The 22,105-nt window shown below is 40.4% G+C and overlaps 1 protein-coding gene across 1 annotated transcript; it reads right to left on the bottom strand.

The window, feature by feature from the left end:
- Window positions 1–2,897: 2,897 nt before the first annotated feature.
- On the bottom strand, window positions 2,898–21,587 carry CARD6 (caspase recruitment domain family member 6). The gene is given in 4 exon segments (XM_065873639.1): window positions 2,898–3,414; window positions 3,416–3,478; window positions 15,457–15,767; window positions 21,504–21,587. Coding segments are annotated over 4 exon segments (975 nt in total).
- Between the last annotated feature and the right edge of the window lie 518 nt (window positions 21,588–22,105).

Raw genomic sequence — 22,105 nt, 5'->3', positions numbered from 1 at the left:
GGTTCCTACCATCGACTGACCCCAACTAGGATAAGCTAGAAGGGAAGGGAGTTGATTGATATAGTCTATATACAAGTTGACCTTATACATTGCAGAGCACACAGGCAACGCCTTAAGTCTTCCTGAGACTTTGACTTGAGACACAATGATGGGCATAGGGGGCATAAAATTTAACATGACAAAAAGCGTGAAGATCCTTCTCCTTTGACTCAGATGCATTTGGATTTTTTTTTTTTTCCGGTTCCCAGCTGCATAGACAAATATTACGGAGGAAAGAGACAGAGGATAGCCACATGCCTCCAGTCAACTAGATTGGATTGGTAACCATTAGAACTATATTGCAGGCCACAACTACATTATCATTGAGATTTTTCTTGACCTATTTTCTTAAAGGTGTTAAATTGATCGCAAAAATAGCCCCAATTAATGGCTTTCTGGCATCCATACTTTTTGCAATACTACTTCACAAGAGGTGGAGTCTATTTTTCCCCAACCCTTGAATTCGAATTAGCTTTGTGACTTGCTTTTGCCAACAGGGTGTGGCAGAATTGTATGTATGCGTTATGGGTTGAATTGTCTCCCCCCCAAAAAGATATGTTGCTCCCAGTACTTCAGAATGTGGCCTTACTTGTGAATAAGGTCTTTACAGAGGTCATCAAGCTAAAATGAGATCATTAGGGTGGGCCCTAATGCAATTTGATCAGTGCCCTTATAAAAAGAGGAAATTTGAAAACAGAGACATGCACCAAGAAGATGGTCTACAAGCCAAAGAACACCTCAGGCTACCAGAAGCTGCGAGACCTCAGGCTACCAGAAGCTGCGAGAGGGCTGGAACAGCTGCTTCCCTAGTGTCTTCAGAGAGAGTATGACCCTACCAACACCTCGGCTTCAGTCTTCTGGCCTCCATATCTGTGAAACAATATATTTCCCATTGTTCTAAGCCACCATTTTGTAGTACTTTATTGTGGCAGCCCTAGGAAACCTATCATACAGATGGCGTGATAGTTCTGAGCCTAAGCCTAAAAATGCCTTTACCAGTCTCTCTCTGTCTCTCTCTGACTACTCTCCCTCACCATAAGAATATGCCTCGCGGAGTCTGAGAACAAGTCCAGACTAGCTTGCTAGATGAGAGATGAGCCTACGCCAGCTGACCACAGATATAGGAGTAAACCCAGCGAAGACCAGAAGAACTGCTCAGCCAACTATAGACACATGAACAATTATACACTCTTATGGTTTTAAGTGACCCTAATTTTGAGGTGCTAATTACTATTGTGATAAATAAATGATACAGAAAAACCATGCAAAACAAAAAAAATATCATGCAAGAAACACATAATATTAGAATGTTACCTATGGGGGCTTCCCTGGTGGCGCAGTGGTTGAGAGTCCGCCTGCCGATGCAGGGGACACGGTTCGTGCCCCGGTCCGGGAGGATCCCACGTGCCGCGGAGCGGCTGGGCCCATGAGCCATGGCCGCTGAGCCTGCGCGTCCAGAGCCTGTGCTCCGCAATGGGAGAGGCCACAGCAGTGAGAGGCCTGCGTACCACAAAAAAAGAAAAAATAAAAAAGAATTACCTATGGAGGAAGGTGAATGGGAAATAGAGAAAAAAATGAAATAGATGAACAAAAGGGGCTTTTTGCAGAATAATGAGGGTAGTATGCAATGACTAATTACTTAATTCAACCCTATGCAACAACTGTAATATATTTTAAAAAATTAAGAATGAGGTCTAAAAGCAACTATATATTGGGAAGGTATAGGGGTGGGACAAGAGCTGTGTTACGGGTTGAATTATGTACACCTCAAATTCATATGTTGAAATCCTAAGCCCCAGTACCTCAGAATGTAATGGTATTTGGAAATGGTGTCACATGGTAGATGTAATTAGTTAAGATGAGGTCATTATGGTGAGCCCTAACCTAATATGACTGGTATTCTTATAAAAAGGGGAAATTTGAACATAGAGACATGAACCCAGGAAGACAACCATGTGAAGATGAACGCAGATTGTGGGGGTAGGGTGAGGGGGGCGAGGGTGGAGGGGATGCTTCTACAAGCCAAAGAAGCCCAAAGATTTCCAGAAAACTACCAGAAGGTAAGAACAGCTTTCCAAAGGAACCAACCCTAGAGACACCTTGATTTCAGACTTCCAGCCTCCAAACTGTAGGACAATACGTTTCAATTGTTATTGTTTAAGCTACCAAGTTTGTGGTGCTATTTTGTTACAGCAGCCCTAGTAACTATGTCAAGGTGTGCTGAGGAGGAAATTACTCTTTTCTGACCCATAACTGGATTATGAATTCCCAGGATTTGGACTGAATGTGAGTTGGTAGTTACCTTCACCTTCTGTACTCAGAACTTGGTGATGTTTATTTTCCCAGACAATACCTCTCCAAATTAAGCATTTCTTATATTTTGAATTTTCATTGAGAAATATTCAAGACTTCCTCATCAAAATGGCAATATTTGGACTGGATCAAGACAAGTTTTATTTTGGGATTTTATCCATTTATCACAAATTCCTCTCCTGTGCCCACTTCAATAGTCAGGTTCACAACCCCTATATTCCATTGGTCACAAAGGAGCTAAAATGATTAAAAAGGCTTAATCTGAGGAACAGAAGGTAACAGCTAAAATTAGTGGTTATATGTATGATGGAGGTGACTGCAGAAACCTTTAAGTTGATAGTCAATATTTACTTTAGGTTATACTCTCCGCTGTTCCTAGGTCCTGGGTTTTCCTCCCCGTCAACACTCACCTCTGAGGAAATTCCAAGTTAGAGAGGTCCAAGAAATTTTTGTGTGGCTGCTTTTCTGCTGCCATCTGGTGCCTTTCCTCAGCCCCTCTCCCCATTATGTCATGGCAACCTGAAAATAAGTTGTTGCCTAAGTAACTATACACACATCATTCCTATACCTTCCATACTTTTCTCTTCTTCCTCCTCCAATGACATGTCAGTTTCTGAATCCTCATAATTCTGTTCTTCATCAGAGAACTCCATGGTTTCAGAATACAAAGAGTCCTCTTTGCTGTCATAGATAATGCACTCTGGGTCATCATAAGCATCCTCTTCCACGGGGGTGTCTGCATCTTCCGAGTACCCAACAGATTCTAGATAGTCCTCTTTTCCTAAGTGTAAAGAATCATCTGGCTCCTCATATCTCTGTTCATCCTGTAAATACTCAATAGTTGCTGGAAATTCACATTCAACATTCTCAACCAATTGCAGAGATGTGAATTTTGGTGTGCTGTATTCCTTCTCATTTTCTCTTGAGGACCAAGCAGCTTCCCGATAACCAGCCTTCTTGTCCGTGAAAGACTCAGAGGTTTCCAAATCCAAGTGTTCTTTCTCTTTGAAGGACATGGTGATCTCAGGATTCTCAGGCTCTTTCTCTCCAGGAATAAAAAATACCTTCCCTGCTTACCCCCACAGGTTGCGGTGGCTCTATATACTCATGTTTTAAAAGTTCTGGAAAGAATAGGAAAGGTTGGGGGATTTTTATTTTCTTTTTTTGAAATTAACAGATGTTATATAATAACTTGACTTTCCATGACCTCAAAGCATCATCTCCTTTATTTCACTGTATAACAGGAATACCTACCACCTTCTACATAAACGGCAACGACTCAACTGTCAGAACTTCCTCCCACTGAAAAATATCAGATCACACTCCTGCCTTGCTCAAAAGTTCGAGTCTTTCACAGCAAACTCAAAGGGTAAATAAGTGAAATAGAAAACTTGAATCCTGTGTTTACTTGTGGATTTACTGTGACCCCAAACCAGCTCAGACTATGTAAGGCCATTGCTAATGAAATCTGATCCTAATAATTTCTAATCAAGAAGCAAATAGCTCTGATTTGGAGTAAGTCCTGGAAATAACAAGACCTATTTCTCTAAGCATACGGGTCCTGTACTACATTAGAGACCATAAACATTAATCTTTTTATCTGAGCCTCTGCCTCTCTAACATCTCTTAAAATAATCTTCACTATTTTTTAGAAAAGGAGCTACACCTGTCTCTGGTAGTAATTTACAAAACTGCTAAACAATTCATTCTGGAAGAAGTGCGCCCTCATTTGCCACTAATTATCTTTGAACAGTTGAAAAATTAGAATTTGATTTGCTCCAGAAAACTAAAGTTCTGCTGGCATTCTTCTCACAGAGAAAACGAAGTTGTGGACTTTCCTGGTGGTGCAGTGGTTAAGAATCCGCCTGCTAATACAGGGGACACAGGTTTGATCCCTGGTCCGGGAAGATCCCACATGCCACAGAGCAACTAAGTCCGTGCACCATAACTACTGAGCCTGCGCTCTAGAGCCTGCGAGCCGCAACTACTGAAGCCCGCACGTATAGAGCCTGTGCTCCTCAACAAGAGAAGCCACTGCAGTGAGAAGCCCATGCACCGCAATGAAGAATAACCCCCGCTCGACGCAACTAGAGAAAACCCATGCGCAGCAACGAAGACCCAACGCAGCCAAAAATAAATTTAAAAAAAAAAAAATGAAGTTGCTAATCTACTACATATGTGTGTTAAAAATTATTTTTCCTATATTTTCAAAATGGCTATACTAAGTGAAAGATGCAGCTTTTTGTCGGGAGCCATATAAGAAGTGCCTTTGAGTCTCAGCACGGACGAGACCCATAGTGCCTAGCAAAGCTGGTACTATCAGGTACAAATATGGAGAAGCAAAGCTCTCCTCTGTGTGGTTCCCCTTGTTTTCCCCTGGTTTTGCTTAAAGTGATTTTTATAGGATTACTATTAGTGTTAGGAAATATCCCCAGTGCCGACGGAGGGTTTAGGGAAAGACCCCAACTTAGGGTAAAACCAAAAAAGACTCCGGCTCCCCCAATGACTACACCCGAAATCCCCACTCCCAGGCCAGGACATTGGGTGCAGGGAAACACAACAGGAGCATTTGTGTGGCAAGAGCTTACGTTAGAAGAAAAGCTAGATGAACTATGGCCCCCCTGGGGAGTAGTAGATATGCTGGGAAATATTTGGGTAAGGTGGCGAGGAGGACTTATGCTACGTTGGGTGTATTCAAAGCTGGATGAAGTAGGCTACATGGCAAGCTTATACAAGTTACATTGCTCTTTGTGCAGAAATGCTTATAAAGGACAAATTATATATTGTAAGTATTTTGCAAAGGAATTTGCTAATAGGTTTAAGGTAGAATGTCCACCCCCAAAGCCTCCCAAATAATTATAAGGAAAAATGTGCGATGTCTGAAGGATAACGGTGAACGTGTAAAGCCTGTGGGAGAGAATTTTTATTACTGTATGGGTTTGTAATTGTTAAGAGAAGAATATGCTTAAGTTTTGGGTTTGTAATTGTTAAGAAAAGAATGTGCTTAAGTTTTGGGTTTGTAATTGTTAAGAGAAGAATGTGCTTAAGTTTGTACCTTGATTAATGGCCTGATTGAGTAGAATGTGCAAATACAAGAACATCTGCTTTTAAGAAAGGTGAAGAAACCGCAAACAGAATTCCAGACCTAGATGTGACCAAGATATACCTAACCACAGGGGACGAAAGAGACCACAGGAGATAAGAAGATTACCTGATCATAAAACCTGCCTAACCTGCTGATATAATCTTTTGATGTAAATGACCTTTGGTTTTACTGTTGTGTACCTTTATTTTGTGGCTTTGGTATGAGAACTAGAATGTTAAGATTGAAAGTGAGATTGCCTCACAGTATAAAAAGCTTCGGAATTGTAACAATAAATTGGCAGATCCTCGCATCCTCTGAGGTGTCTTGCGTTCTGTCCACGCCGACTCCGTCTCCCCTTTGGGTGAAACCTGTCCGGCTGGGGCTGGTCCCCGGCAAGTGGCGCCCGAACAGGGACCTGAAGGGGTAAGTATTATTTCTTTTTCAGACGGATAGGAGTCTCACCATAGGGTGCTGCAGACCCCCAGTTAGAGAAGGACTGGTAAGAGAGGTGAGTAATCGGTGTCAAAATGGGACACGCTGAGTCCAAGGAGAGGCTCTTATTTATAGATATAGTTAAACATATGATAAATGGAAGAGGAATTAAGGTAACTAATAAGCAATTAACTCAGTTTTTTCAGTTTGTACAGGAACAATGCCCATGGTTTCCAGAACAGGGGACAGTTAATATAGAAACCTGGCAAAAGGTGGGACAAACTTTGCAGGTATATTACAGTCATTTTGGACCTGAAAAGGTTCCAGTAGATACTTTTACTTTATGGAACCTTATTAGAGAAAGTATTGCCCCCTTACCTGAAGGTCAAAAAAAACCATATAAATATCCAACAGAAGTAATAGATGAAAAAACTCCGTTAATTTCCCCAAAAATATCAAAAGAAACTGAGGTTTTGGCTGCAGCTTTAAAAGACTGTAGCCTTAATGATAATGACTCAGAGGAAGAAAATGAGTCACCTACTGATACTAAGCCTAATTTGTTAAAGAATTTTTCTTTTGATGATGAATTGTCTCCTGCAGAACGGGATGATTTAGATGCTGCTGCATATGATTATGAAAAACGGAAGTATGAACCCCCTGGTGCTTTTTCTTTGCAAGAAAATAAGAAAAATAGGCCTAATTTACAGGATATGCGCCCTTTGGGTCGCCTACCGACCGCTCCACCAGCACCTTTGAATGTTCCGCTTTTTCCTTCGAAAAGGTCAAAACATTCAACTTTAAATATTAAAGGAGGTCCACCCCCTCCGCCACCTTTTAATAAAGGTCAGGGCGAATATAGGAGGCATAGGAAAATACATGGTGAAGATGATGATTTTGCTTTTGCAGCCTGCTTTCCAGTCATCCTTGAGGATGGTTTTGATGATGATGATGTATATTGGGATCCCTTGCCTTTAAAACTTTTGAAAGAGCTTAAAAAGGCCTGTGTAGATTATGGGCCATTGGCGCCTTATACTATAACTCTTATAGATGCCCTGGCAAATAGATGGATGACTCCATATGACTGGACTCAGGTTACAAAGGCTTGTTTATCTGGAGGACAATATTTGCTTTGGAAAACAGAATATGAGGAATTAGTGGCTAAGCAGCATGCTTTAAATAAGAAAAGGGATAAATTTAATATTACAAAAGATATGTTATTAGGTCAAGGGGAATATGACACAGCTCAACAGCAGATGTATATGGGAAAAGAGGCCTTATGGCAGGTAACTATGTGTGCAGTAAATGCCTGGAAGTCCTTGCCTTTAACTCCAGGAAAAGCCTCTACTTTAACAGATTTAAGACAAAAACCTGAGGAGCCATATGAGGATTTTGTTTCTCGTTTGTTAATAGAAATAAAAAGAGTCATAAATGATGAGGATACAGCTGAAATGCTAGCTAAACAATTAGCTTTTGAAAATGCCAACCCTGTTTGTCAGAATTTGATTCGGCCAATTAAAAAAACTGGAAGCATTTCAGATTTCATTAAGCAATGCTCTGACGTGGGTCCATCTTATATGCAAGGCATTGCCTTGGCAGCTGCTCTAAAAGGAGAAACACTTCCTCAATGTATGATGAATATGGTTCAGAGAACAAAAAACCCTAAGGGGCCGAAAGGAAATAATTGTTTTGCTTGTGGAGGTGCAAATCATTTCAGTAGAGAATGCCCTAATAAAAATCAACCTCCAACAGGCCCTGTTAAAATGATATCTCCTGGTAATGTTGGGGTCCCAAAGACTCCTTGCCAGAGATGCCGGAAAGGAAATCATTGGACTAAACTGTGTAGGAGTAAATATCATAAGGACGGACACCTCCTTCCCCCTAATGGAGTTTCTGCAGTGCCTCAGGCTGGAGCTCAAATGCCAATATATCCTACACCTGTTTTTCCAGATACACCTGCTGGAACTAATTCGGGAAACTTATTTCGGGCCCACCCCCGGGCCCAACAAACAATAGGGGCAATTCACCAGACAGTCAATCCCTTTCTTCCCTCAGGGGAATCGATGAATTGTTCAGGGCCACCCCAGGCAGCGCAGGACTGGACCTCTGTGCCACCTCCGCAACAATACTAACTCCTGACTCTCCAGTCGTAAAAATACCAACTGGGATTAAAGGTCCATTGCCCCCAGGAGTGATGGGTTTAATTATTGGTAGGAGTTCAACTTCCTTATCTGGCTTAACAGTTTTGCCTGGAGTAATTGACTCTGACTACACTGGAGAAATTCAGATAATGGTGGCTCCCTCTAATAAGACACAGCAAATTTATGTGGGACAAAGAATAGCACAGCTATTATTATTACCATATTATAAGACAGGAAAGAATATAACCCAAGAAGCTAGAAATGAAAAAGGATTTGGCTCTAATGATATGGCATTTTGGATTCAAGAGATTACCAGAAACAGACCTTTAAAAACTTTAAAAATTAATGGAAAAAATATTCAAGGTCTATTAGACACAGGTGCAGATGCTTCCTGTATAGCAGGAAAAGATTGGCCAAGTAGTTGGCCCACCCAGCATGCTGATAATATGTTAACAGGTCTAAGAACTGCTCCAGCAGTAGCCAAGAGTGCCCAGATTTTAACTTGGGAGAATACTTCCAATACACAAGCGGGCTCCTTTTGTCCTTATGTAATACCTGGCCTGCCAATTTCCCTCTGGGGACGAAACATACTTATGCAAATGGGAATGCTTCTATACAGTCCAGATGACTGGGTCTCCTCACAAATGTTAAAAATGGGATATGACCCAGATAAAGGCTTAGGAAAAAATCAAGAGGGAAGATTATATCCTGTGGTTGCTGAGCCCAAAAATGATAAACATGGAGTGGGCTATTCAAATTTATAACGGGGGCCATTGTTTTAAAAGCAGCTGACCCTATAGTATGGTTATCAGAGGAACCTATTTGGGTGGAACAATGGCCCCTAACTTCTGAAAAGTTAGCAGCTGCAAAAGAATTAGTGGAACAACAACTATTGGCAGGGCATATTGAACCCTCTAATAGCCCTTGGAATACTCCTATATTTGTTATAAAGAAAAAATCAAGAAAATGGAGATTATTACAAGACCTAAGAGCAATAAATAAAACAATGGAAACAATGGGGGCGTTGCAGCCTGGACTTCCCTCTCCAGTAGCCATCCCTGAGAATTATGCTATTATAGTTATAGATTTACAAGACTGCTTTTTTACAATTCCTTTATATAAGGAGGACAGAAAGAGGTTTGCATTTAGTGTACCTTCTTCTAATTTTACCAGACCATATCAACGATATCAGTGGAAAGTTTTACCACAAGGTATGAAAAATAGCCCTACCTTGTGTCAAAAATATGTAGATAAAGCCATATGTAAAATAAGACAAAAATATAAAGACATTTATTTAATACATTATATGGATGACATATTATTAGCCTATAAAGATAAGGCTTATTTACATCAGGCATTACAAGACGTGATGGAAGCTTTACAGGAGTATGGATTAAAAATTACACCGGAGAAGATTCAAACTGAGCCTCCTTATAATTATTTGGGCAGGTTGATACAGGAGTTTTCCATTCAACATATACCTTTTCAATTAAGAATTGACCATTTGGTTACTTTAAATGATTTTCAAAAGTTTTTAGGAGATATAAATTGGATTAGGCCCTTGTTAAAAATTACTACTGTAGAATTAAAACCTTTGTTTTTGATATTGCAAGGAGATTCTAATCCTTTATCTCCGAGAAAATTAACTGAAGAAGGAAAACAAGCTATAGAAAAAATAGAAGAAGCCTTAAAGGATGTTTTTATTAAAAGATTAGATTATACCAAACCTTGGGATTTAATAATTTTAAAGACGCCAGTTATTCCTACAGGATTGTTATGGCAAAATGGACCATTAGAATGGATACATTTGGCTGCTAGTCCAAAAAAGATTGTTGCCTCATATCCCTTTATGGTCAATTTGTTAATTATAAAAGGTAGAAAGAGAAGCAGAGAATTGTTTGGAAAAGATATGGATAATATAATTATACCTTATAATAAAGATCAATTAGAAGCCTTGTTATTGTTAGAAGATTCATTAGGAATAGCCCTAGCCTCCTATGGAGGTCAAATATTATTTCATTTGCCTAAAAATGTGTTGTTACAATTTTTTAAAGAACATATGGTGGTTTTTCCTACATATTATAAGATAAAGCCCTTGGAGGAGGCAATATTAGTATTTACTGATGGATCCTCCTCAGGGAAGGCAGCCTATATTATTAATAATGAAAAGAAAGTGTTAAATACTAAAAATTTCTCAGCGCAGCAGTCAGAAATTATGGCAGTTATAGAAGTAATGAAATTAACTAAGAATAAAAAGATTAATTTATATACTGATTCCTTATATATAGTTAAATTATTTCCAGCAATAGAGACAGCAGCCTTTCCTGAGAATAAGAGTACAATAATCAAGTTGCTTAAGGGGCTACAACAAAGTATTTGGGATAGAACACAACCTTATTATATAGGCCACATTAGAGCTCACTCTGGATTGCCAGGACCTTTGGCAGAAGGCAATGCCACTGCTGATGCCCTAACTAAAATTTTTGTAGTAGATGAAAATAAAGTACAAGAAGCAATAAAATCTCATCGGCTGCATCATCAAAATGCTAATGCCTTGAGGTATCAATTTGGTCTGACCAGAGAAGCAGCTAGAGAAGTAGTAAAAAATTGCTCTGTGTGCCCTACACAAACTAATGTACTTCAACAGGGAGTAAATCCTCGAGGCTTGAGAGCTAATGATCTGTGGCAAATGGATGTGACTCATGTACCTAGTTTTGGAAAGTTGTCCTATGTACATATTTGTGTGGATACTTTTTCACATGTAATTGTAGCCTCAGCTAGGACTGGAGAGGCCTTTAAGGATGTGTGCCAACATTTAATGTTTTGCTTTAGTTATTTGGGAATTCCCCGAAAGTTAAAAACTGATAATGGCCCTGCTTATGTTTCTAAATCTTTTCAGCAACTATGCCAACAGTTTGCCATAGCCCATAGTACAGGAATTCCATATAACCCACAAGGACAAGCTATAATTGAAAGAACTAATCAGATATTAAAAAATATGATTTATAAATTACAAAATGGAGATTTAAAATATTTTTCTCCTCATCATATTGTAAATCATTCTTTATTTGTAATCAATTATATAAATATAAATAATGAAGGAAAAACTCCAATGATGATACATTGGGAGGCTAATAACGATAAACCAAAGCCAATGGTTCTTTGGAAAGATGTGTTAACTGGAAAATGGAATGGACCAGACATACTACTAACCAATGGTAGAGGATATGCTTGTGTTTTTCCACAGACCTTTGACTCACCCATCTGGATACCAGATCGTCTAATTAGACATCCGGTGGTAAGGAATTTACCGAAGCGTCTGTCAGGAAATGAGTCTGACACCCGAAATGTCAGAGAAAGAGAAACCGAAGGACTCAATGACAGAAACGCTGGTTCCCCCGCTGCAACAATTATCACTTAAGTCCACATGTCATAGAGAGACTCAAACTTCTCCTGAGCATTTAGAGCCTAAGCTTCTTGGGACCCAACGCCAGGGAAAAAAGAGGAGATATGCTGCTTCTACTTTAGATGCGCAACGAGTAACGTGGGGAACTATAAAAAGGCTTTGCCAGGATGCTGAAAATGCTGTAAACACTCAAAAAATACCCTTGACTACCGCTAACTTTTTTGTGGCCATGTTAAGTCTTTTATCAGTACAGGTAAATGTTAACGATACGTACTGGGCTTATTTTCCTGATTTTCCTATACTACATGCTTGTACATGGAAAGATGCTATTATTCCGGTAACTTCCTCATTTCCTGAACTAACTGATGGTGTTCGTGATGTACAAGGCTACGAACAATTTGTTATAAATAATAATTTTTCTTTTAAGGGGCAATCGGATTTTCCTCCGATTTGTTTCTTTTTAAATTCTGAGAGGTTAAGAAAATCAGATCGTGTAAAAAATGGATGTTTACCGATAGTAAATTCAGCCTTTTTAACTGATTCTCCTAAAGAGGATAATAATGTTAAAAGAAACTTATGGGTGTTATTAGGAAGATTTATGGGACAAAATAAGGTAGATAATAAAGTACAATTTGTTAGCACAAAACATCCTCAAAGATACCCAGATTGTGATAATGCTTTAAGTAAGGCAACAGAGGAATGGAAATGGATTGATGATGGTGGTGGATATCCTTATTGGATATACTGTATGAATAATAAAGAAATTCGTATTAATATTCCTGGAACTAAGTATTATGTATCAGATTGGAGTATTAATACCCCTGAAAGTAATTACCGGCAATATCTAAAATATGCTGCAAATTATGCTTGGAATGAATCTATGATTCCCTCACAAATAAAAGTAAATAGATGGAACAGTCATGGATGGGTAGCACCTATATATACATTCACTAATAACAATGAGACTTCCTTTCAACCACAATTATGGAGATTGCCCTTAGCTACAAGTTCAATTATATTAAGAAGGCCTAATGTTCAAGAGAGTAAGTATTTTATCCAGGCTTGTGTGACTTCTCCATATTCCATATTATTGACTAATAAAACTGAAAAATTACAAATTATAAAAAACAATGGAAGGTTTTTTATAACTTGTGATGAATGTGCATTAACAACCTGTGTGAACTCCAATATGAATATAAAAACAATTATGTTATTAAAAAGACCAGCTTATATTATGCTGCCAGTAATGCTTAATGAATCTTGGTATACAGATTTAGGGACAGAAATTATAAAACAGGTTAGAGAACTTATGAGGCCAAAAAGATTTGTAGCTACTTTAATTTTGGGGATTTCCGCATTGATAGGAATATTGAGCTCTTTTACTGTTGCAACGTATGCCTTAGTGAAAGAGGTACAGACAGCACAATATGCTAATGATTTATCAAAAAATATATCCTTGGCTTTAGCTACTCAAGAAGCTATAGATAGAAAATTAGAAACTAAGGTTGATGCCCTTGAGGAAGCAGTTTTACATATTGGTCAAGAACTTACTGCTTTAAAAATTCGCTTATCCTTAACTTGCCATAAAAAATACTCCTGGATATGTGTCACTCCCTTAAAAGTAAATCATTCTGAGTATTCCTGGGAAAAAATTCAAATACATATTTTAAATGTATGGAATTCTAGTGATTTGGGAATTGATTTGGAACATTTGCATAAACAGATTCATGATATTGCAGCCTCACAATATGATATGAATCCCTCTAAGGCTGCTGCAGAATTTTTACAAAATTTACAAAGTTATTTTAATGGTAATTCATTTATGCATATTTTAATAAATTATGGGGCTGCCGGAGTAGTTATAATTTTACTTCTTATTTCTTTTCTAGTCATCATCCGATTAATACAAGCTGCTCTTCAGAGTATACATAGAACCAAAGTGGAATTGCATACTGCCTTTTTAAAAAAATAAAAAAGGGGGAGATGTCGGGAGCCATATAAGAAGTGCCTTTGAGTCTCAGCACGGACGAGACCCATAGTGCCTAGCAAAGCTGGTACTATCAGGTACAAATATGGAGAAGCAAAGCTCTCCTCTGTGTGGTTCCCCTTGTTTTCCCCTGGTTTTGCTTAAAGTGATTTTTATAGGATTACTATTAGTGTTAGGAAATATCCCCAGTGCCGACGGAGGGTTTAGGGAAAGACCCCAACTTAGGGTAAAACCAAAAAAGACTCCGGCTCCCCCAATGACTACACCCGAAATCCCCACTCCCAGGCCAGGACATTGGGTGCAGGGAAACACAACAGGAGCATTTGTGTGGCAAGAGCTTACGTTAGAAAAAAAGCTAGATGAACTATGGCCCCCCTGGGGAGTAGTAGATATGCTGGGAAATATTTGGGTAAGGTGGCGAGGAGGACTTATGCTACGTTGGGTGTATTCAAAGCTGGATGAAGTAGGCTACATGGCAAGCTTATACAAGTTACATTGCTCTTTGTGCAGAAATGCTTATAAAGGACAAATTATATATTGTAAGTATTTTGCAAAGGAATTTGCTAATAGGTTTAAGGTAGAATGTCCACCCCCAAAGCCTCCCAAATAATTATAAGGAAAAATGTGCGATGTCTGAAGGATAACGGTGAACGTGTAAAGCCTGTGGGAGAGAATTTTTATTACTGTATGGGTTTGTAATTGTTAAGAGAAGAATATGCTTAAGTTTTGGGTTTGTAATTGTTAAGAAAAGAATGTGCTTAAGTTTGTACCTTGATTAATGGCCTGATTGAGTAGAATGTGCAAATACAAGAACATCTGCTTTTAAGAAAGATGAAGAAACCGCAAACAGAATTCCAGACCTAGATGTGACCAAGATATACCTAACCACAGGGGACGAAAGAGACCACAGGAGATAAGAAGATTACCTGATCATAAAACCTGCCTAACCTGCTGATATAATCTTTTGATGTAAATGACCTTTGGTTTTACTGTTGTGTACCTTTATTTTGTGGCTTTGGTATGAGAACTAGAATGTTAAGATTGAAAGTGAGATTGCCTCACAGTATAAAAAGCTTCGGAATTGTAACAATAAATTGGCAGATCCTCGCATCCTCTGAGGTGTCTTGCGTTCTGTCCACGCCGACTCCGTCTCCCCTTTGGGTGAAACCTGTCCGGCTGGGGCTGGTCCCCGGCAGCTTTTGGTCTTGAGGTGGTTAATACCCATGAATTCACTTACTTCATAAGGAAATCCTGATGTGTCACTAACAGTAGTCTCTTTCCAACTATGAGTATTTCAGAATGTCACTGCCAGAATAATAAGTTTATACTACCACTAAAACAGGTGCAGGTTTTGGGGACATTCCCTGGTGGTGCAGCATGTAAGACTCCATGCTCCCAATGCAGGGGGCCCAGGTTTGATCCCTGGTCAGGGAACTAGATCCCACATTCATGCTGCACCTAAGAGTTAGCATGCCACAACTAAGGAGCCCACCTGCCACAACTAAGACCCAGTACAACCAAATAAAATAAATAAATATTAAAAAAAAAAAAACAATTGCAGCTTTTGGATTGAGTTTGAACAAAAAATTATAAATCCCCTAAAACAATAAGATACATCATTCCCTGCATTTTAAATCTTGGACACTTTTCCCTTTTATCATATTTCAGTGAAAATTATCTCCAGGAGAATGACAAATGAAAATAAAAGGTAAAAATTTTCTTTTTTCAGGAAATCTGCCTCCTCCCTCTCAGCCCAAAAAAGTGTAGAAATTTAACTTACCGTGATTTAAGTGATTTAAGTCCCAAATGGTAGCTGACTCTGAAAAAGTACTAAGTAGGGCTTCCCTGGTGGCGCAGTGGTTGAGAATCTGCCTGCCAATGCAGGGAACACGGGTTCGAGCCCTGGTCTGGGAAGAGCCCGTGAGCCACAACTACTGAGCCTGCGCATCTGGAGCCTGTGCTCCGCAACGAGAGGCCGCGATAGTGAGAGGCCCGCACACCGCAATGAAGAGTGGCCCCCCACTTGCCGCAACTAGAGGAAGCCCTCGCACAGAAACGAAGACCCAACACAGCCATAAATAAATAAATAAATATTTTTTTAAAAAAAAAAGTACTAAGTAAACAGTTGACAAAAAGCTGACCGCTCACTTCTCCCTTTTTCTGTACCAAAATTAATAGCTTCCAACTTTTCTTCATGGGATCTGTAATATTCTCCAGAATCTCATACTCTTCCTCAGAAATTAGCCTCTGAGAGGTTAATGTATCTAAGATACAATCAGGATCTTGTTGGAGGAGTTCAAGTAACTTTTTTCATTCTTTTTCTATGATTTCTGAGGGAACACTCCCAGTAGCCAATGTTCCTGTTCTCTGCAGAGTAGGGAATGAACTATGAAATAGTTCCAATGCATAAATACAAGTTTTGGGGGAGTTTTTTTGTTTTTGTTTTGTTTTTTTTAAGGCAAAAAGTTATTCTATTTGGCAAAGATTAACTATGTCAATGATGCCTAGTGTTGGAGAGAGTGGATAGAAACAAGCCAAAGCGGAGGGGGAACCCAGCCCTCAGCCCCCACAGACCCTGGCTCCGTGTAGATTATCGTTTTTTGACGACTTGACTCAGTTTCATATGACTTAGCCCCTGAGAACTCCTCTGAGTCAACTCCTCTGAGAAGCCTCTCTTGAACTTCAGATTGGACTAGGTATTCTCTACTCTGGGCTCTATCTGCGATAATAAGAATGTGAATTGATTAACCATTTTGGAGAGAAATCTGTCAATATGCAGCAATAAATAAATAAATGTGACAGATAAAAATCAAAATTCATACCATTCAGTGCAGCAATCCCACTGCACTGAATAGGAAATTATCTTATGGAAATGATCAGACAAATGCCCAAAGATGTATGTGCAAGAATCTGCATTACAACATTTTTATAATAGCAGAAAATTGAAAATAACTCAAATATCCACAAATTGGGTGTTTATGGAACAAATGTTGATACATCAACAATGGTGTTACCTAGTCAGGCCTGGCTGTTCACCACTCAAAAAATCAATACTTGAGGGACTTCCCTGGCTGCACAGTGGTTAAGAATCTGCCTGCCAATGCAGGAGACACAGGTTCGATCCCTGGTCCGGGAAGATACCACATGCCCGTGCACCACAACTACTGAGCCTGCGCTCTAGAGCCCACGAGCCACAACTACTGAAGCCTGTGCGCCTAGATCCCATGCTCCACAACAAGAGAAGCCACCGCAATGAGAAGCCCGTGCACTGCAACGAAAAGTAGCCCCTGCTCACTGCAACTAGAGAAAGCCCGTGCGCAGCAACGAAGACCCAACACAGCCAAAAATAAATAAATAAATAAAGGTTAAAAAAAAATATACGAGAGAGAGAGAGAGAGAGAGAGAGAGAGAGAGAGAGAGAGAGAGAGAAATGTTGTTAGGAAAGTTGCTTTTAATCAGAATGCTGGCAATCTGGGGAGATGGTGGACTCAGTGTCCCCAAAAACCACCTCTGAAACTTATGCTTGGCCATGAAAGTTTTTATAGGGAAAAAGGGAAGTAATCTCAGTTAATCATTGAGATAGGGGGTGCGAGTCGCCATCCCCCACTGTGTGCAGACTTGTATGCAGGCTTGTCAACTTCCTGTGATTTTTGTTTAGATGCTATCTTGTTCACACAGTTTGTTTGCAAGGTTACTGAAGGGGAAGCTAGGGAAGAGATCTGGTCATCTGTTAATTACTTATTTCATTTCAACTTCTTTGATCTATAGAAAGAAGCAACAGATTAGGCAACGTATTGTGTGATCAAGATTTGAAAGGCATGCTAGGGCTGGAGATGAGTAGAGCATGGGGGTGCCTGGTTTCAGGTTAGTGATAAGGCAAAAGGGGCCTCCTGCAGAAAGGTCTTTCCTGCAAAAAGCTTTCTCCTGCCAAAAGCTGCTTACAAATCCCCACTTGTCAGAACATCATTCCATTTCTACGGGATCATGGGCGAAGGTCTGTCTTCTGTAACTTCTTCATTCTGACAAAGGGCACCGTATTCTTAGAGTGGAAGATGTCAGCATGGGTTTGCAGCATCTCTTTGCTGACAATTTTAGTTGCCCACTTACATATGCAGGCAGAACAAGCTACAATTATTTTGATGCCCACCAAGATATAGATTATTATGAGCAATAGTGTTAATCCCATTCTCTTAAGGCCAGTTCTTGGAATTGTACTAGCCATAGATTCAGTACTGCTCAAGTTAGAGCAGCTTATGTCATGGCTACAATCTGGTCATCATGCAATTAGCTTTTCCCCTCTGGTGGCAGTTATAGTATCTGTAAAACAACTCAGGAATGTGCATCAGACACTGAGTCTGTGACTCTATTGTCCTAATCATTAATGGCTTGAGCTTGCTGTTTTGCGACTCAGGGAGGCCTGGGAGACTTCAGCTTTTCTATAAACAAGAGGCAGGAGACAGGAAGGAGCCTTTGTGCTTGGGGTGGGGTGGGAGTCGGGTGCAGAGTTCTGCTCAGTTCCAATGCAATACCAAAATGAAGTTAAAAGTGATGAAGTAGGGATTTCCCTGGCGGTCCAGTGGTTAAGAGGTTAAGACTTTGCCTTCCGATGCAGGGGGTGCGAGTTCGATCCCTGGTCAGGGAGCCAAGACCCCACATGCCTCACGGCCAAAAACCCAAAACATAAAAGAGAAGCGGTATTTTAACAAATTCAATAAAGACTTTAAATAGATAAATAAATAAAATAAAGTGCAAAAGCTACAAAACCATCTGCCCTCATCCCATATACCACAAAAAAAAAAAGGATGACGTAAATCTACACATATTGACAAGTAGTGATATCCATGATATATTATGGAAAACGGCAAGTTATAGATCCCATTTTTATTTAAAAAGTTAATATGTGTATAGTGTATGTATACAATATGTGTATATACATATACATTATATTTAAAAGAAGACAGCCAGGAAAGAGATACTCCAATTGTAACACTGGTTATCTCTGGTGAAATGATTACAGTGGTATTAATACCTTCTACTTTAAATATTTCTATTTATTTTAATAGTTTACATTTTTTGTCTTGTTAGCTGACTTTAATTTTTTTTTAAACTAGTTGGTTTTTATTTTCAGTTATAGCTCACAAGAACCTGAAAACAATCTAAATAACTATCAACAGGACTGGATGAGTAAACTGTGGTATCTCATATAATGTAATATACAGCATTGAAAAAGAATGAACTTCAGTGACCCACAGTATACATAAATAAATCATAACAATATTAAGGGGAAATTTTAAGTCCCCAAATATTATATGTTGCATGACACCCTTTTTGAAAAGCTCAAAATAATGTAAATACAGACACATACACACACATTTTAGGAATACACATGGAATCGGTATAATTATATAAAATGAGAAGTACGGAAATGAACTTCAGAAGGATGGCTACCTTGGTTAGAGGAGGCTAGGGATGGGATGGGATTGGAGGACAGGGAAATCATGGAGTTAGACATAGGATATCATGTGGGAATGAGTTTATAGGTGTTTATTAAATTATTAAAGGTAAATCGTTAAACGTGTAAGTGAAAGCAGACCATGCATGGACCAATGCTGAGCATAACAAAGGAAAATGATTCATTAAATTCTGGTGTCCCTAAGGTTGAAAAAGAATATGAGAATCCATACATGACATTAAAAATTAACTTTAGGTTGAGAGTTTTAAAATGTGTCACAAAGGTATGGGTTTCAAGAGATGTATCCCACCTAATACTAACAATTTGATTGGCAATGTTAGTAGGTTTGCCAATCTTTTTTTTTAATTCAACTTGGTTGGTAAGGTATTCTAATAACCAGCTTCTCAAACCCCATCTCCTCCCCACTGCTCCCCCTAAATACCCTCCTCTCCCACAAGAACTTGCTCCAGGAGATCTCAAAGCTGATGGGAAGAAAAGTGTTTATTTGAAGTTGCATATTTCACAGTAAAATGTAAATTTAGGGGAGGAAGTTTAAATTCAGTTCCTTGGTAACAGGAAATCTGCATTGCACACACTTTGAATGCAAATGGAAGTGAACAGGAAGGGGGCAGGGCAAAACCTTTAAAAGAATGACATAGCCCAAGGACATGACATAAACTAATTAGAACCAAATAGGTCCAAGATGGTAGACTAGTCTAATTCCACTAGACTTTGAGTCTCAGTATAAGCTCATTGTAACACAACTGCAAGCTAAATGACACACCCATAGGCGCCATGACAGTTATAAGGCCAACCATAAAGGTCAAAAAGTAGGCCTGAGCTTCCCTGGTGGCACAGTGGTTAAGAATCTGCCTGCCAATGCAGAAGACACAGGTCTGAGTCCTGGTCCGGGAAGATTCACATGCCGCAGAGCAACTAACCCCGTGCGCCACAACTACTGAGCCTGCGCTCTAGAACCTGTGAGCCACAACTACTGAGCGCGTGTGCTGCAACTACTGAAGCCCGCGCACCTAGGGCCTGTGCTCCACAAGAGAAGCCACCGCAGTGAGTAGCCCGCGCACCGCAACGAAGAGTAGCCCCCGCTCGCCGCAACTAGAGAAAGCCCGCACACGGCAACCACCAAAGCAGCCAAAAATAAATACATACATTTATTAAAAAAACAGTAGGCCCAATTCCTAGAAGTCCCCACCCCTTCCCGCAAATAGCTGGAATACTCCTCCTACTCATTAGCCTATGAAATTACCCACCCCTAAAAAACCTGACAACCCCATACCCTGGTGCCTTTCTCACCTTCTGATATGGCTCACACTCTGTGGAGTGTGTTTCTCTCTAAATAAATCAACTTCTTACCTATCACTTTGTCTCTCACTGGATTCTTTCTGTGATGAGACATCAAGAAAAGACCGTGGGTCTAAATCCTGAGACCAGGTGTGTGATCTCGGTTAAAACACCCAATCTGGGGGCTTCCCTGGTGGCGCAGTGGTTGAGAGTCCGCCTGCCGATGCAGGGGACACAGGTTCGTGCCCCGGTCCGGGAAGATCCCACATGCCGCGGAGCAGCTATGCCCGTGAGCCATGGCCGCTGAGCCTGTGCGTCCGGAGCCTGGACTCCGCAACGAGAGAGGCCACAACAGTGAGAGGCCCACGTACTGCAAAAAAAAAAAACAAAAAACACCCAATCTGGGTTTTGGCTGGTTCGAGTCCCAATCTGAGTTACACGGTTTCAGAAGTGAGCTGGGGGAAGGGTGGCCAGGAGATGAAGATTTGAAAATACATCCCTCTGGGCTTCCCTGGTGGTGCAGTGGTTGAGAGTCCGCCTGCCAATGCAGGGGACACGGGTTCGTGCACCGGTCCAGGAATATCCCACATGCCGCGGAGCGGCTGGGCCCGTGAGCCATGGCCGCTGAGCCTAGGCGTCTGGAGCCTGTGCTCCGCAACGGGAGAGGCCACAACGGTACGAGGCCCGCGTACCGCAAAAAATAAAAAATAAAAATAAAAAACAAAAAAAGAAAATATATCCCTCACATCAAATACAGTGAAACAGGTGTAAAAATTTTGTTTGCAGCTAGGAGTTTAAATTATGTGATTTTTTTTTTAAAGAGAAAAGTCAGCACTAATTTCATCTATTGTAGGAAAAGAAGGCAGGTCAAGTCAAGAGACCTGAACTATATCAGAATAACAGATGCAAGATTTATGAAGTCTCTATCACTCTGTCAAAAGGCAAAACACCGTAAGTAACAGTAGAGATTGCAACAGGGAAGACCCAATTTTGACTCCATGTTGGATCTGTTTCTTTGACTTTAGCATTTGCTTTTCGTAGCTTTTGTTATTATAATCATACATAATGGACTGCCTCAGGGAACCCTACCCACCTGTGAATGGCTGCAAGAAAGAAGAAATTAACCATCCCCTCCCGGAGGCTGGTCACTCCAGAAGATGTTTATCCTTTTTACTTTACTTCCTCCCCGCATCTCCCTCTCTATTCTGCCTTTTTACTTTACTTCCCTCTCTGATTCTATGAAAGAAACTGGCATCCAGACCCCGCTAAGATGGTTTATTTGGGGACCCTAGTCCGCCATCTTTTCAGTCCGCCGGCTTTCCAAATAAAGTCGTATATCTTTGCCTCAACACCTCCTCTCTCAGTTTATTGGCCTGCCGTGCGGCGAGCAGAGTGAGCTTGGACTCTGTAACAAGATCATCTGTTTCAGAAGTCATTCCTGCCGACCTAAACCTGGCATTTGGATAGAAATGATCTCAGCTTGTGGGATCTTCCTGGACCGGGGCACGAACCCATGTTCCTTGCACCGACAGGCGGACTCTCAACCACTGCGCCACCAGGGAAGCCCAACACTATAGTGTTTTGAATGAAGTACAGATGTCCCAAGCCCCATCCAAAGATGCTGAACCAGATTTCCTCACGTTAGAGTTTAGGAAACTATTTAACAAGTTCCACGTCTGATTCCTTGGCATAACAAGATTGGGGATCAAATCCTTTGCCTCTAAAGTACTATAGTTAGAAAAAACATTATTTGCCTTTCTCTTCATGTTCTGAGCCCAGCTCCGTCCTCCTAGCGACCTCTCAGCGATGATCAGCTTCAGCCGAAAGCTTCCGGCGGGACTGCGGAAAAAGCGGGCGAAGAACCCCAGTCCCAATCCGAACCCTACACAGACGCCCACCCCGGACCCAGAAAACTGTGAGCCCCGCCCCTCTGAACCTTCTATTGGTCCCGCCT

Source organism: Phocoena phocoena, chromosome 3 (assembly GCF_963924675.1).
Source record: "Phocoena phocoena chromosome 3, mPhoPho1.1, whole genome shotgun sequence".
NCBI lineage: Eukaryota > Metazoa > Chordata > Mammalia > Artiodactyla > Phocoenidae > Phocoena > Phocoena phocoena.
Note: the sequence above shows the minus strand (reverse complement) of the source record. Positions and strands in the feature narration are given on the sequence as shown.